Below are 17970 nucleotides of genomic sequence, written 5' to 3'. Positions count from 1 at the left end.
AAAACTATAAATTACAAATGAAAAACATCCAACTAACATTAACAAACATCAGCTACTTTTCTATAATAAAAATGATAAATTACAAATGAAAAACATCCATCTAACATTAACAAACATCACCTACTCTTCTTATTCACCAGTGATAATTGAGTATTTGTGCATGGTACAGTGTTTTAAGTATTAGATAAAGGTGTACAATATGTTCAAGGATTCACAAATTTATATTCCAGCAGCAATTCCTCACCCGGGTGCTGTGGCACATTGGTGTAACATGACTGATCATCATCGGGAAATTATTCTATTTCACTTTATTTGTATGAAAATTATTTTTGAATTAACGGTGTATCTTTGTTCATTCATCCAAGCCAGCAGTATATATTGAGGGAGAATAATTAAACACTGCAGAAGGTACAATAAACCTCAGTATGTCAATTTGTAATAAATTGAGATGAGATCATCATTATTTCAAGTATTCATATCTTTATGACATTTCTTTGTTGCCTCCTTAAAGGTTATGAAACGCAATATCAAACCACACCATCTATTTGTCTTGGAGAGCATCCAACATCAGAACCATTTTGGAGTCATTTGAATGTTCATTTGTAAATCGGACTGCTTTTAGTTTTATACACAGAGTTTAGAATTAACCAGGCAATTAGACTTGGCATGATTGTATGAAAGCATCACACTAATACGACCGTGGCGTCTGGAAAAAAAGAAAGAAAGCACCGATTAGTGTCCTATGAGAAAATAGAGGTGGCAGCTGTGGACACTGTTATGATGTCATAAAATTGAAATTGCAACCTAGTAAACAGTGGCAGCTCTCTACATGATGGCGGTGGATGTTGCAATAGTTGGGGGTTGTTAGTGAGACAAACTCAGTTGTGGGGGGCCCGCCACATCTAACTAAATCCATTTTCTCATGTAGTTCAAATTTGCCTAAAGGTGGGCAGATAATTTAGGCCTGATTTTGCTGTTATTTGACAGTTTAAGTTGGGAGCATGGATGCCAAATTGTGTCATCATAAACTGACATCACATTGTATTGCATTTGTTAAAAATCATGATTTGAAGCTAAAGAACTGGCATGAAGAGTTCACTTTTAAAATTTGGCCTTCAGTTCATTTTGTAAAAGCTCTTTAAACATCAACCAAATATAACATCAGGCCTTGAAATACACGTTAAGTGAAACAGTTTTCTTAAAGTGATGAAAGACATACAATTCTTCTAATTTATAATCAAAAATATTTGGAAGCTTTTATTTGAAGGAAATAAAACAAGTACATTCCCATCCCCTGCAGATTGGGACATTTCTGATTCTGTAATAAAATCAGCTGAAACCCCATGATTTTATTGGTCCATAATAAGCCACAAAAAAATGTTTATCCAAACGCGTTCCTTCTTTGAAAGTGGCATGAGTGATGTGAGGCTATCGCAAATCCAAATTTTTTTCATAGTTTGAAATGTATGTAAAAGAAGGACTACAAATAGATTATTTCTGGAATGTGAGCCAAAACCGCAAATTGGGATCCCGTTCTAATTTGGTGGTTAACTTGAGTCATGCTACGTATATTTTGGTTTACGCCTGGGGGCTTAGTCAGATTGAGATATTCTAATCACAGATGTAACACCAAGTGTGTAAAACGGTATCGAGAGTTTGACATGGAGGAAAGACAACGCTCATATGCAACTTCTGACATTGAGATTTTGCTGTAATGCGAGAAAACAGCAACTAGCGCATTTTAATTGACCTCAAAAGCATTTAGGATTGAAAATGTCTGATAAATGATCAGAAAAAATTCAGACATTTTCCATAGTGGTTTGCTCAGATACTTTTAATTCCCATTAAAAGCAGTTCATGCAGTCAGTAGTAAGTTTCCACTGTTCAACTTTTCTCACACAGAATGTATTTTTTGCTTTGCCTTATTTGCTCTTTCCTCCCATGCCAATCTCACCCTCTCTGTCCTTGCTACTGTTGCTTTTTTGGCTGGAGGTGCATCATGAAATCTGCCGCCTCCGCAGCTTGGCGCTTACACAAGGACTTTTCTTGTCAGCCGCAGACACAAAACTATTAACCAATAGTTAGCTAGCACCAAACACCTCGGTGCAACCCACCAAAAAAAAAAAAAAAAAGTTGAAATGAACTTTTGGCACATTTGGAGGATCTCGGCTCTTTCTCGTGTTGCAACTGTCGTTTTAGGCTGCCAGCTTGATATTGCATGGCACCAGATGATTGTGTGGGGTTCCAGCAATTAAATGGAAACGTGTAGGTGGGAAATTTTGGTGCTTGGATGTTCCCAGAACTAGTGGGTTTTGACATGCCCTTCGGTGCTGTCATAGCCAGTCTTTCCCACATGCTGAAACACAATACTACACAAAAAATGGCACATTTTAAGAGCACAACATTGAAGTTTTTTAAGGGTGATTGATTGTGCAACAAAATGCACAACTGTAAAATGATCTATCATTGCAAAGTAACTGGATGAGACATCAGTCCTAATTGCTGCACCTTTATTTGATGCTGATAATTTTGGCGTGGTGAATATGATTTTGACAGAAAAAAAAATGTTGAAAAATACCAAGACAACACGGACGTCATAAAAATTCATTTAGACTTTACTATCAGATTGTCACAGCAAGCAGTCAACTGCAAAACCTCCTTCTTAATATTCGACATCTATGCCTGTGGGAATTGCTATTCAAAAACTGTAGCCTCTAAATTCCAATCAAGTCTGCTTCATCACAACCACCTCATGTCACATCTCTTGCTTTGCATGACTTTTTGGAAGCTAAAGGCCAAATTCCAATCTTTTATAGAGTTTATGCTAATGTTCTGGTTTCTACCTCCTGCAATGTTAAGATTCAAAGGCAAATTCAGATTTTGTGCTCAGTAGGATATCAAGTCCTATTTATAGCGGGGCCTGGCATGCACCTGCAAAGCTTGCTTTTGTTCCCCACTTTATGCCCAGGGATGGCCTTCACTGATACCACCGTGCCAAGCAGCACTGCCAGGGAGCTTCGGTAATGTGCTGGCATTAAAGCGCAAATGTGTGAGGCGAGACAGGCGGCTTGACCAATCTGCCAACAAAGTGGAGTGCTGCGGCTTTGACAGCTATGTGAAGGACAGGAGTCACAGTTGAAAAAGTATATGACTTCAAAAGGTATTTAACCATGGCGGAACATTTTCATTTTGTGCCACAGATGTTACTTTTTAAGAGCTTATTAATAGTCCAACTGGGATTTGATTTATTTATTTTTTTGACAGGCTCCCAGGGTCAGTGCCACTCACTTGCTTCCATTTTAAAAAGCTAACTATCCTATTCCTCCTGTGAATACCCAAGGCAAGGAGGATATAATTACTTTCTAAATGTTCACTTTCTAGGTCACCGAAACTAAGATATCATTTTCTACTTATTGATTACGATGGCTGGGGGAACACTCTGACGTAGGCGAGGAAGCTTGGAGGCAGAAAATCAACTAATAAGGTGGGCGCTTGTCATTTATGGGTAATTTTGGTGGTAAAATGTTCATCAAACTGCTAAAGGGCAAATCAATGAGCTGTCACAAATGTTTCACTTAAGAATTAAATGTTGATAACTGGAATTAAACACATTTTAATATGATAAAAGAGGATCTACTCAAGGAGAAATTTCATTTACACTCTGCTGTATTTTGGCGGTCACCCCGCAGACAGTATAGGTACCAGAATGAGGAGGTGCAAAATGTATGTTTGAGGTGATTTTTGTAAGATTTCATGATACCTCAACTGTAGTCAGAATGCACATTAGTAAAGTATCTTCAATGACTCGTTGCAAATTCTCTCTGTTTGCATCGCCCAAGTCCTTCCAGATGAGCTTGTGTTGACCCTTTTGTATTTGCAATCATTTTGTCAATATGCAATTAAAACCAAATTCAAATCAAAGCTATATTTCTTTGGAATAATAAAGAAGGGACTTTGCAGCAGCTTAGGTCTGCACTTCAGCTGTTTCTTAATGGATCTAATAAACCGCTGCACTATTAGCGCTATAAGCACTATAATTTTAGTACAATGAAGAGCAATTCTAAACAACTGCAATCTACAATTATGATTAGATGAATGACTGCCACAGTATCAATCAAAACCATACAGTATCCCAACTGCAATCTTCGACTCCCGCTTTCTGACTTGTTTCTTGACACTTTTGGATCTCATTGGTTAAAATGAAATTATCAAAGGAGAAAATGCTGTAGTTGGATTGACAGTTGTTGAGAGTCACACTGATAACGTCGTATTTATATTAAGCATTGCAATGTGTGTTTTTAATAAGACGTTACTTGCTTGAATATATTTAAAAAAGCCATTTCAAAATTACATCTTCATTATATGAACGATTTATCATTTTAACGTAATCTGTTTAAAATGCATGACATACACTGCACTGTGTTATTAAATTATACTGAGCAATTATGATAAAACATCCGTGGGAAAAAATATAAATTAGAAAATCAACAACTTACATCAACTATGATTTTTAATAAAATATTTGATATATTATTTTGACCGCATAAGCCCTGTGAGGGTTGGTCACTGACTCTGGAGGAGCCAGATGTGGCCCTTGAGCCATGTTTTGCCCAAGTCTACGTTATTTTGTACAGCGTTTGGTGAATATATGCAAGTATGTGAATAATGACCGAACTTTAAAGTTACTGCTGAAATAAGAAATTGTTAGAATTTGTCTCGTGCGACTTGCTGTGTCTCACGCTACTCCATCATTTGTCGTGAAGCAAAAAGGAAAATTAATGGAGTATGTTATTATTACCTGGAAGCGATGTAAGTCCACAAGCTTGAAGTCATTAGGGGAACATCCGCACCAGTCAACAATGTGCTTGTACTGGCATTTACAGCCCAATTTACGATTCCAGTTGGTGATGCGAAGGTTGTTATCCACCATGCTCTCACAGTAGACACTATTCTCCAGCACAGTGTGGAAGAATGACTGGAAAACAAACAAATGAATACATGGCAGCAAGATAAAGTGCAGAGTGAGAAAAAACATTTGAATTTTCATTCCTTTCAATGCTCAATTGTAAAAGACTATCAAATGTAGAAAATGTACATTGATTGAAGCTTATGATTAAAGTGTAATTTCTATCAAGCGATGAATAGAGTTAAAAAGACAACTTCACACTTTTGATTGCAAGTCTGTCTGCCATTAGCAATGACAAGAAATTTGTAGTTTCTCTAAGTGCACAAAGTTTCACTTACCTGTCACTCACAGTTAAGAAAAATGAAAATGGGTTGTCTGAGTGTTACCTCGGCAGGCAGCAGAGTGTAGGCGTAGAAACGCTTCATGTTGGTGACCAGATCGTCCTTGGAGTTGATGACATATTCCACAAACATACGGTTCAGAAGGAACCAGTCGGATCCTCCATCCACTGAGATGCCCTCTGGGATTTTACGATCACCCAGTCTCCACATGTGGGTGTCACACTCATAGAAGAGACGATCCAGGCCTTGTTTACGGATAAATCTGGTGAAAACAAATGATGACTCATGAAGTCCTAAGCTGACGTGTTATTCAAGCAAAAATTGTTTTGACGACTAAAACAAGACAAATGAAAATCAAACAATTGGAAATCCTCTTTGGGGAAAATATTGCTTAATAATAGTGCTTCCGAATATATTTCCTTGTAACAGCTGTTTGAAAATAATAAATAGCTAAAAAGACTTAAAAAAGGATTTAAAAAAGGGAAAGCAAACAATGGTTATATAAAAATGTTTTTAATCGCTTTAATATTTTGAAAAAAAAATTCTCTCATTTCTTCCACAATGATTTTATTTGACAATATTAAAGGTTACGACCATACATTTTGATACCAGAGATTAGTTTTGAAAGTCATAGTTTTAAAACATCTTTGTAACCGCTGCGAAATATTTAGTCATTTCAGTCAAATTAATTGTACCATCAAGTTTTGTAGGATGGCAGGATGGTAGGATTCAAATGGCATATGAGCTTCTCCAGAGAGAGACTTCACACATGCCAGCACAGCGCTAAAAAAAAACAATATCCAAAGATCTATTTTCAAACATCTGTTCAGCACCCCATAACTAACAGCTTGTCAATAAATGCATGTTTACTAGTGCCAATCCATAATTGCCACTTCTTTTTATTATTTTTTTTAATATACAGTAAATTTCACTTGGAAATCAAAAGTACAGCCTTGTAGCAAAAAAAAAAAAAAAAAAAAAAAAGGTAGTGGGCTAAATGTGCTGTTGCATCAACAGCGACAAGTTCAACATACATTATAGATGGTTTTACTACTGACCAGATCAAGTATTAGCAGTGAGGAGTCAAGTTCAGTTCAGCCAACTGGGCTTCTTTACAACTAATTGGTTTCATGGGGAGTGGTAGTTGCATCTGTCAGCTATTCAAATACAGGATAAATTATATATATACATATTCAGCCATGTGCAGTCATTGGATCAGTAATGGTTTTTCTTATTTCATTCAAACTTGCTGATCGGTGACTGGCTTTGTAAATCCTGGTGAAGCAATTTTTATATATATTTTTTTGTTCATTTAATGGAAAGACTGTACTTGCATAATGTAAACCTTTATTTGTTAAACAAGCAGAACTTGAGTTTTTGTCAAATTGCAGCTGGTTTTAAAAAATGTGATCTAATTTCTTCCGGCGACGCTGAAAGAAGGATCAAATGATGCAATGTGGCTACAATGGCACAGAGGTGCTGTTGAGTCAAGCTGAGTCATGCACCCATTTGTGTTGGGGTTTTTCGGAGCGCAATGTGATTCCTGCCTGGCATTGGGGGTCAAACGAGTACAGAGAGCAACGGGTGGCAGTAGCAGCAAAGATGGCAACCTCACTGGGTCACCACAATAGCAATGTTGCAGGATTGATTCAAATTTTTATTTCAGGCAAATTACAGACTCACCTGGCGTTGTCCCTGCCGTGAGATTTGATGAAGTTCATGTGTCTGTATTTGGACAAGAAGGCCACCAGCTGCTTGTTTGTCCTACAAAGAGAAAAGAGGGGGCTTATGCAAAAATGTCATGGTGTTAATTGAAAAACACGTGCATGTCATGTTGAGGTTTACGGGGGCTATACACTCTATACTGAATGTGAAAATCTGCCTTTCACTGTAAGAAATTTCAGTTTGGAATATTGTTCCATGGAAAAAATGTAAATGTACTTCTGGTGATCAAAAAAACGTTTAATTTGTTGTTGCTGCAATTCAAGTTTCTTTCTTCTTTTTGTTCGATGACTGTCATAGGTGAGAATCACAACCTGAGGAGATGGGACATCAGAAAAAAAAAAAAAAAAACGCAACGCAACAGTTGAAGACAGATTATTCCATGACCTTAGCAGCTCTGGTTGTTTTTTCCCGGGGGCTACTTGGGGATCATAGAAACGATTGTGTCGCCATTATTTTGATGAAAGACTCCATGCTGCTTTTACATGCTAGGGCATCGTTGTCTCATACACAGGCCAGACAGGCTAAAAGCTTTGCTCTGCAGGCTCTATGCCTCAGTCATTTCATCTGCTTTGGAGCCTTTCATGATACTTTGCTTTGCCTTTTCGGAAAGAGCGGCAAGGCGGGTGGTTAAAAGCGCAAGGATCAGTGGGGGGAGGGACAAGCGCATATTAATGTCATTTTCTCTTGAAGGAGCAATTTCACAGCCTGGGGGGGCTTATCTTAGGACGTCCTGAGCCATAAAGTCGAACTGATGATATGCTGTGCAGACACACACAGTCTTCTGTCTCCACGCTCTACTCCCACCCACACATGCATCCTGGGTGATGGCTAGTTTGCATGTTGCCAATACAATATACATATACAGAGGCATAAAATTGCTTGAAGCCACAGACACATACATGCATGCATAAACACACACACGCACGCTCGGCAAGTGTCATATCCCAACTTTGCCACCTGAGCGGTCTTTTGGCTGCTCTGTTTCTCACCAGTATTCACATGCATACGATAACACACGCACCCACACACACAAAACTCTGCTTCCACACTAGACAAGTCAAAATTGTGCACTTTTTTTCAATATCATAGTCAATAAAACTTTATGATGGTGGCACTGAGTCACTTCCATAGTCTTGTTCAATTCATAAGGTGCCCTTTTCTTGACATACGTTGGACATTTGTTCGTATATGATACCACGGTAGAATAATGGAATGTTACAATTGATGTGTTATTGTCAAATACATTTGACAAGGATGACATTAATCAGGTCCGTCGGAAAAAAAAGTGGATACAAATATGCAATGTTCTTACTTTTGTCTTCAGTTTATAAAACAAACGGATGCCTTTTATAGCAGAGGATGACACTTTTATATGCAAACAAACCACTCGCAATAATATTAGCATGTGAGACACAAAACGAAAGATAAAGATGCTGCAGCTAGTTGCCTGACAAAGCTCAATCATTTTAAACACCCCTGTATAGTCAATGAAAGGTTCTCAAAAGAGAAAAAGGTAAGCACAAGGAGGCCGTGTAGATAAAAGCTGGGAAAGAGGGTCATACTCTTTAGCAAAGCATGCATGTAACTCATCCTTTGGACTCTCTGGACACACACACACACACAGCGTGAACGGCTCTGCGCTTGCCTTTGAGAGGCAGCCATGCGGCAGGACAGACATTATCAGGGAATTAGAGGGGAAATAATGCCTTGTCTCCTGTCCCACTGATAACAACGGCAGTAGTCAGGACAGGGCAGTGCAAGAGAGACCACCCTCACCTCCTCAGTCCATTTGGACTCTCACCAATAGTGTATGGTCACAATGGAAAGACTGCCGATCACTGTTTGCTGACTCAGATTGAACTAAAACAGACTCAGGATTTAAATGTTGGATGAATAGAGTAGATGATAAAGCTGTTTACTGGATTACAAATTATTTTGCGCACATAAACACGTTGAGATGCTCGTCACCTTATAAAAACTTTGTCGCACGTTATTAAGCCTAAAAGTCTGAAAGGATCACATTTACCAACGAACATGGTCTAATTCAAGCTGTTACAAATACACAAACTCTGCAATGATGCAAGATGAAAATTTACATCTTTCAGAATGACACGAATCCAAAACATCCATTTCCCCATGCTTGATCTCGCCCCCTCCCTTCTCCCTGTCATTTCTGTATCTCACTTCCTTCTTTGGCGCCATCAATCGTTTCATTTCCCAACAGATGGGTCTTAAAATCTCCACTGTCAGCTATTTTTCCAACTCCATCACCCTTATGCAAATGAGAATGCAAAATACGAGCAAAACACTGCCTTGGCACACTCACAAATGCATTTAATCATGAAGTGACGGGATAAATATGCAAACATGTAGAAATGATGCAAGGCATGAAGTTAGACATGATGCAGAAACATACAGGCAGCATGTCCGCAACATTCATCAATGTGACGGGAGGGACAAGATTAAACTTGTCAAACAAATCCAATTTCAGTTTGGAAGACATCAGATCCTACATTTCTTTGTTCATTATAACAACTTTACTAAATCCAACTGGTGGACATGTGTGCTGTGGAGATAACTCTCCCCTTATAGAAGCATTTTAATTAGTTGTGGCTTGGCTTCTTCAGAAATGTAGCAGAGTCTGAACTCCCAGAAGAACAATAAGCTCAATTAAAGGTAGTTTCTTCCCCCAAAAATCTAAAAAAATTACTTTCATGACATTGTGTGCAGTTCACTTGAGCTTTGTGGCCTTTAATTGCCTTTTACAGCCTCTTTAAAGAAACATGTTCAAAATTGAGATAGGCTTTTTGGACCATCCAGTGCACTTGCAGGAAGAAAAAGTCAATATATATTGAACTTGGGCAATTAAATTGTAATCAGGTCACCATGTAACCCCTCGAATGGAGAACAAAGACTTGGAAAAGAAGGTTGTGAAGGGAAAGTGTTGGAGAAGCACTTCATTGATTTGTTTGGTTTGGAGTGACAGACTCTTTATTCAAGGCTCATAGTTAACAAGAGGGTAAATGCTATATGGACTAAGAGCTCTCATATTGTCCAGCATTCAATGTTCTTACATTCTTGAAAAGATTCCAATATCTTATCACATACACACAGTTTCCTCATCTCCTTTCTCGACTTAATTGAGTTTACAGACAATATTGTGGGGCCCCTCCCTTACCTGATGGGGTAGTCAGCAGCGCTGAGGTTGATGAAGAAATCCCAGCTCCAGTCCCTCATAGACAAAAGGTCGGCCATACTTCGAAGATACATGGTCAGGAGACTAGCACCCCCCCAGATGGTGGCCATGCGCCATGGTGTCACCCTCACGTTGGGGTATTGAGCAGCCAAGGCCTTTACCTGCCGATGGAGGTAGTTGGAGCGCTGCAGCAAAGAAGAAATATTTCAACAAACATTTCTTGCGGCACTTTACTAAATAGTTGATGGATTATGAACATGTATGTGGAACAAAAGGTTTTATAACAATATCCACAATTGTGTACTACACAGTTCTCTGTCTTTTTCATTTTTGGCAAATATCTTGTTCAAAGTATCGACTTTGATAAAAATAATGTTTCTATGTGATCAATGATTATTTTTTTTGGGTGGCGGTGTCTCAACTTATTCCTGGTTTTCATACAAAAAACCCGCACGACTCAAAATCAGAATGGATGCATGTTCAGCAAAAGCGTTTTGTAAATGACAGTATGTCCATACGTATAACGGTTTTAAAACAGCAAGGGGTATTCGACAATGCGGGGTTTTATTACCGCAATAATTAAAGCAATAACCCTTCGGGTATGTTCAACATCTATGTAACACATCTAGTCAAAAGTCAGACTAGTTACGTTTTTAAATTGGGGATGAAAGGCAAAGTTGCAAACTCATTAATGCATGAAGCGTTTTTGATTCTACATAAATCCTTTCATAATGTTTTAAAGATTGAGAGAAAACAAAATCAAAATCATGATGAAGTTTTGATTGATTGTCCAGCTAATTAATGTACATGCCATCCAACTATTTTTCCTGGGAAAGGACACATTCAATGTTGTTGTAAGGATACATTATGGAAAACAACATAGTTGCCCAAGTCAAACAAGAAAGTAATTTTTTTTTTTTAAGGTTTGGTAAGAGCAATTAAAAAAAAAAAAACTTGGGCATTTATGCTATTAGGCTAATAATATGACAGAATGCAGTACAGAATGCCAAGTCCGTAGAAGCTAATGGCAGACTGTTTTACATAATCAGTGCATGTCCCTTGTGGCATCAACAGGTAAAGATAATTAATTTAAAAAAAATGGAATAACTGAGTGAAAGTCTGCAGTGTTAACCTCTACTCGAATTGAGCTCACCTGATCCACGTGTATGTAGTAGTAGTGGGACGTGTGGTAGATGGTTTTGAGGAGACGTTGAAACTGACGAGAGGCACGTCCATGCACCACCAGGACAAATGCTATCCGCACTGGATTTGATGGGAAGCTCTCTGCAGAGTCCTCATCCCACTGGACATTAGCATTGGCTTTGCCTGTACCAGCAAAAAAAAAAAAAAAAAAAGACAAGTGTATTCAAAAAACTTTTTTTATGATTGCTAAATAGAAATTAAGCTGCCATTCTATAGATATTCCCTTCCATAACAATCTGTCTGAATTTCCATATTTGTTACATTTTGTCAAGAATGTTACGGCAGAACAGTTATTGCAGTGTATTATAAAATAAGAATAAAATAAGAATTATGCATACTGCACAGCATAATCATGAATAAATTATGGATTCAAAATGTATTGTATTTATTGAATCAATCTTGTAGCAGTGCATGCAGTTGCAGCCAGAATCAAAGGATTTCTTCTTTCAACTATCGTAAAAAAAGTAAGCGTATTGAATCAGATGAGTCATATATCAAAAGTCCAAATTTAAAGTTAGCACTTCATTCTGCAAACAAATAACATTGCTGATAGATTGGATGATGTAAATTTAAGCATGGACAACATTTTGACAAACTACTACTTGGTTCAATGTTCTTTTTGTACAAATGTCATGCATTTGTTTAATTCCTGTATCCACTATTGCTGGTGAAATAATGCCACGCTCCACCATATGGGACTAATAAAGGTTATATTATCTTAAAATATTGATTATATGAATTTACTTTCACCCTCATAATCACACCCTCTTGGCTGACGTATTTGGTGCTGTACTAATTCATTTCTTGTTCCATAGCATTATTTTAGATACCTAATTTGAATCTCCAGACACTGATTGATTTGCCTGTTATGTTGCTATTTAAAGTTGGTTACTCTCAGCTGTAATGTGGGACCGGTTAGACCGATTTATTGTATCACCCCACCACAGAATTAATGGTCAAATCCAGAGACAATTACCACAGTGGAAACACAAGCCTTGCTGATTCATTTTGGGTTATACTAGGAGTATTATGTCACAATTTGAAATGTGCAATCATTTCTTTAGGACTTTGGTTCCCTGGAGTCTGTCTACAGTGAAGCCAAAGGAATACAAAAGCTGTTTATTCCCCCAAGAGGTCATAGTTCCAAAAATGTCCATCCCGACTCAACACAGAGTCTGGCCCTTAGGCCCTGTAATTACTCAGCTTTAACAACCAAGTATCAAAATGTAAGAAGCCTTAAACCCCTGCTATTTAACAGACAAATTTTAGGAGAGGTGTCCAGCAGGACGTTGTCTAAAGACGGTTGGGGTTAACAACCTGATTACAACAATCGTTACGTCCTGACACTCCCTGGTACTTGTTTCTTGCACTTCACTCAGCTTCAGAGATCCCAGGAGGGAATTATTTTTAGTTTGTCTTAGACTTAATGTTAATTACTGGCCGGCTAGGAAGGTTCACTGGTTTGCTTTACACATGGATAATTGGGCCAGTTGTTTCACTGAACGTGTTCTTCCATTTGAGATAGCTGAACTAATGAGCACTGCTAAGTGTGTGTGAACTTCTTTTATGCTGTCACACTGGTTAAGCATTTGTGATTTTGCCATTGAGTCGTTTTGACCTACAACAAAATAACCATGACAGCAGGGAAATAAAAAAAACTGTAAATAAAGACATAGATAAATGTCTCCTCATGAACTGGAGAGTCTTCATCATTCTTCCTGTCAGCATAAATTCTTTAAACTACGCTTCCTTATCTGCTTTCATCCTTCTCTTGTCCTCAATTATCTTGCATAACATCAGTTTCAAATGCTCGCGTGAGGTTAGAATATAGTGGGGCTGTATCCCTCGATCTCTGCTCATCAATTTATGAGATCGCCAGTCAAAAATACATCGATATTGACAGAGGTGTCAAATTCAGGTAGAGAAAGTAAAAAACCCTGTCACAGTTTGGCTTTAGCCATCAGAGCTTCTCATCAACCGGCCAGTTGGTTAGAAGCTCCGGCGGTTGAAGCATAATTGTGGCAGGCTTTTTTTTTTTTTTTGGGTGGGGGGGTAGAGGGGATTTGGGGCAATGACTAAATTATCCACAATTTTACATTCTTGGCCAGATGCTATTTGGCCTGGTTAAATGTAATTTTGGCAAAAGGTCCCACTAATGCTACTGTACAAAGACCCTGCCAAGCCCCGAAGCATGCATTGCAAGCCAAACTTATTATTAGCCAAGTTAGCATATGGTAAACAAAGAGATTGACCATGTTCCTCCAGCATTCAATGATACAAATATCAGATCTAACACAATTGCTGATCCAGCCAATGCCTCAAGGACGCTACACTGATCAAATCAAATTGGACAATTTTGTGCTAACAAGGTTAGGACTCCAATTGGGATGGGAATAGAGGAGGAAAGAGGGAGCGATAACACATTGGCAGGCAGTCGCCAGGCAGAAGGACAGTAAGACCGACAAGTGATTTAATTTAGCTGTGCCGTTGCTATTAGGACAGCCACCAGGGGAAAGACTTTTTCTATTTCTTGATGTCTTTGATCGCACCGTCAGTTTGAATGGGTTGGTGAGACAGAGCTTGGCACCGATAAATGACACCCCTGCTCTTGGGAAGGGGAATGTACAAAAGTTGCAATGTCACCGTGATTTTTGTCCTCGAAGGAGAGCACGAGTCTGCTGACACGATATGTTCATTCCAACCCCATCTCCGTACATACAACAGCTCTTGAGTCTTCCTCACTTAAGAATGGGCAATTACGCAAGAAATTTGTGGTCATTGCACATAAATGACATTTGTCTCGTTTTTTTAATTGGCTGGAGACCATTGTGACATTGTTTCAGATTAAGAAGAGATAATATACTATATTTGTGTTATAAGAGTACAAAGAAACAATTTATGAAATCAATGTGTTTCATCCCAAGTAAAGTTTTGTGAGGTTAAGGTCAAGGATCATTTTCCACATGAAATGCGCCCAAATGAACTTAAACTGGATTCTTTTAATCAGAACATGTGCCATTATAATTAGGAAAACATGGCTACAGTGTGCATCAATTTCCTACAATTTGAAGTGTGCTAAATCCTATTAGTCAGCTAGTTGAGACTCCCAAATGATTATCAGGGTTAATCCCCCCGGCTCTCTTCCCTGCACCATGCAGGAATGTTGCCTGGATGAGGACTACATTTGCCAATTACGTGTTTGAAAAATTGTTGCGGGAAGAGTTGAAAAAGTCGCCATATATTGCAACATTGGCATTATTTTGGCAACATTTAAGAAACAAGTTTACAATTTATTTTGACTTCATAGAGACTGCAATGTGGCCAACGAGTCATTATTTTTTTTTTGCCCAGGTCCGGTCCAGAGGGATCATGTTGGTGTGATTTTGGATTGAAGTCAGGGCAGCCCACCAACGTCAAAACAGCAGATAATACATTTTGGGAAGTGAATGATGTTCAAGCCTCCGGCAGACGTCTAGAGATAACAGAATATATGCCAAGGTCCAGTGAAGTTGTTCTGACAGCTGCTGTTGCTGGAAAACATTACAAAATACTACTTATGTTGTTCTCTGTTTGTCACCAGTTTGTTTTCGTCCTCTGATTTTGTTGGCAGGCTTGGCAAGGTGGAAAAAAAAAAAAGTGCAAATGTTTGTCTGTTTTGCGGTTTAAAAAAGAAGAGAATTTTGACGCATAGCCATTTTAGAATAATAAACACATGATAATTGGAAACCAATATGGGCAGAAAACAAACAACATCCTTTTTTTTCCCGCAATACCAATTACACGTAATAAAATAAATAATGATTCTTGGCTTTCAAGTGAGTGGCAATTCAGTATTTTTTTTTCCAATTAATTTGAACCATACTAGCCAGAATCAAGGTTGTTATAGTAAACAACTTAATGAATTTCCGAAAATTAAAATTGAAAAAATATTTTCATTAAGGGAGTGCGAAAATATAAAAGCAATTAGAACTTCAAGTTCAAATCAAAGAAGTCAAAATGAAAGAAAAAAATAATTATCACTAAAAATACTAAGCTATTATAACCCTAGTCAGAATAAAGTCCTTTTGTGATTCTCAGTGCTTGTGGCTTTTCATACAATGTACTGCATATATTCAACCTAACAAATCAAAAAATATCATTATTTATGAACACAAAATAGAAAGATGTTTCATGAGCTCACCTTCTAAGGGGCAGTAGCGAGTGACCTTTTCTGGCATTAACTGGCCCTCTTTGTGTCTGCAGTAGACCTCTGCAATCTGCTGCCTGCAGTCTTTGCTTTTGGCCCTGGACAGAGCTGAGATGGCTTCCTTCCCACTGATTTCGCACTCGGGTGGTTGGTCATAGGTCACCTCCAGGGGCGCTGCAGTCGCCTGCCTTCTGTGCGGGTGCTGATGCCTGTGCTGGGCCTGGTGAGAGGCGCGATGGCGCGACCCTCCTGCAGCCGCACCTTGACCGGCCGGGCGTGAGTTGTTGGCGACCGCCAGCGGCTGGTGGCTTAAAGGTAGCACTTCATTGGAGCTGCGAACCAAGTTGGGGGAGTTGTCACGCCAGACTTGCTGCTGGCCATGAGCCTTCTCCTGCAGATGCTCTCGCTGCTGCCTCCTGCCGGTTTGCCGATGCGGCTGCGAGCGTGCGCCAAAGTTGCTATTGTCTATGTTATCAAAGTCTTTTGGTACAGAGTTCTCATTATTACTGTCCACTTTGCTTTTCTCCTTTGGACGATGGGAGTAGTATCCATCCTGTAAAGAGTAGAGAGAGGAATGCTTGTTAAATGCTGAGGGATTTTAAAAGCGGAGCCACGCTATTAAGAAAAACACAAGATGAGAAGCGAGCGAGCGTGGAGCATATCATACTTTGCTTTAACAATCAATGTGGCATGTTTGAGTGGGCAACAAAATGCGCTGAACTGTGTGGCATGAAATTAAGTATTGAGGTATTGAGTGGGAGGACTACAAGGTGCAACTTGACTGGAGGTGACACAGGGATGTGAGGGCTCTGTTGCTCCGTGCCATCATCAGATTAGCCCGGTTTCAATTAAATTCTCCCTCAAATGGCCCCAGCTCATCGTAAACAGATTACCCAAAGGGGATAAAGGGCCGGCGTATGACTGTGAGTTTGTGTGGCTGTTAATGCTCGAGCGTGTGTGCATGCATGTGTACAATTCTTTTCACTTGGAGACTCAGAATAAGAAGGAACTGTAGTGTGGCATGTGACAAGAAAGGCTTCGTATGAGATTGTGTGCGTGTGTGACTGAACCAACAGTTTATCTTTGAAGCAGAAGAAGCTGAATGGAGTGAGGGGGGGGGGGCAATGGAGAGTGCACGAAGTGTAAAAAAAAAAAAAGTGCAATGAGCAAATGTGGGGAATGGATCGTGAGGCGATGGAGCGCTGATATTAGGGAAGCAGCAAAATGTACTGTCATGCATCAGATGCAAAAGAAAGAAAGCTGCCTTGCTGCACACCTTGCAAGACGCATTGGGGAGAGGTGGAGGGGGGGTGGGGGGGCGAGAAAATAGGGAGTATGGGAGGTGGAACAGCAAACAGCAGCTGGGGAAAGATAGAGCCCACAACAACAAGGCTCCCTGATGTGCTTCAGCATTTACAAGACAGAAAAGAGGCGCCAAAAGAGGTGGGGGGAAAACAGCTATGTACAACAGAAGGGAAGCGGGAGAGCTGAACACAAGGGCGTTCGTTGAATTAGCTGCTATTCACGCTAGCAGGCGAGGATGGAAATGTCTTTGGACTATGAACGCTGTTTTTCTCAGGCTTTTTACCCTGAAACCAGACACATTGTCATCAACCTTTCCTTTATGCGAGCACCTTCCATGAACACAATTACACAGTTGACGCACTGTCCCACTCAGTGAAAGAATGAGAACAGAACACAAAAAGGGCAAGGAATCCTGAAGTGGAACAGCGTGACACTGTACATCAACATACATAAATAATTTGTAGGGTTTTTTTTTTTTTTTAATCGTAGATCCAGTCCTTCCGCATGAATTTTACCCTTTCATAAACAGGGATGGGAAAACCTTTGTGGAAGTAATAACGAATAAAAAAAAGAAGATCCCTTTAAGCTGCTTTTTCCAGCAGACCTGTCACAATCCAATACACCTTTGAGCTTTTACCTGTCATCTCCCCCCCCTTTCTTTTCACCTTCACTTGCTCCAATTCTTTTTTTCACGCATTTCTTCACACAATCAAGATCCAGCCCCTCTGCTCCTCTGCTTTACATTTCTTCCCCTTTGCTTAGCTTCACACCTCTTTTTCTATACCCAGGATTATTTCACACCTTCCTCCCCGTTCCATTACCCCTCCCCATTCCTATGTAAGACTTTGTTTCCTTCACTATTCCAGTTCAAAACATCAGGTTGTCGGACAGAAGGTGGTAATCCCTCGTGTAACAGCTGCTTATGATCACCTAAAAAGAAATACGGGCCTGAGAAGAAAATACATAAGAGGCTGATCTAAGCATTTTTAGTCGTGAAACCTTTGTTTAGCTGACAACATTATAAAAACCTAAACCAAACATTTATTGGGTTGCATTCACAATGTCGATCTTGATTGAAGTCATATTATAGATCATATCACGGTGATTG

General features: G+C 39.3%; 1 protein-coding gene across 1 annotated transcript in view; it reads right to left on the bottom strand.

Moving 5' to 3' along the window:
- The window catches only part of xylt1 (xylosyltransferase I), a 61327-nt gene that overhangs the window by 14135 nt on the left and 29222 nt on the right, over positions 1-17970 (bottom strand). The window contains exons 2-7 of the mRNA XM_085911971.1: positions 15552-16110; positions 11322-11494; positions 10151-10353; positions 6931-7011; positions 5293-5509; positions 4799-4975 (exon numbers count right to left, since the gene is read on the bottom strand). Coding sequence (XP_085768097.1) covers positions 4799-4975; positions 5293-5509; positions 6931-7011; positions 10151-10353; positions 11322-11494; positions 15552-16110 — 1410 coding nt within the window. The remainder of the gene's footprint in view (positions 1-4798; positions 4976-5292; positions 5510-6930; positions 7012-10150; positions 10354-11321; positions 11495-15551; positions 16111-17970) is intronic.

Source organism: Syngnathus leptorhynchus, chromosome 5, assembly GCF_054491065.1.
Source record: "Syngnathus leptorhynchus isolate UIUO chromosome 5, UIUO_Slep, whole genome shotgun sequence".
NCBI classification, from domain to species: domain Eukaryota; kingdom Metazoa; phylum Chordata; class Actinopteri; order Syngnathiformes; family Syngnathidae; genus Syngnathus; species Syngnathus leptorhynchus.
The sequence above is the reverse complement of the archived record's forward strand: the minus strand, read 5'-3'. Positions and strand labels throughout refer to the sequence as shown.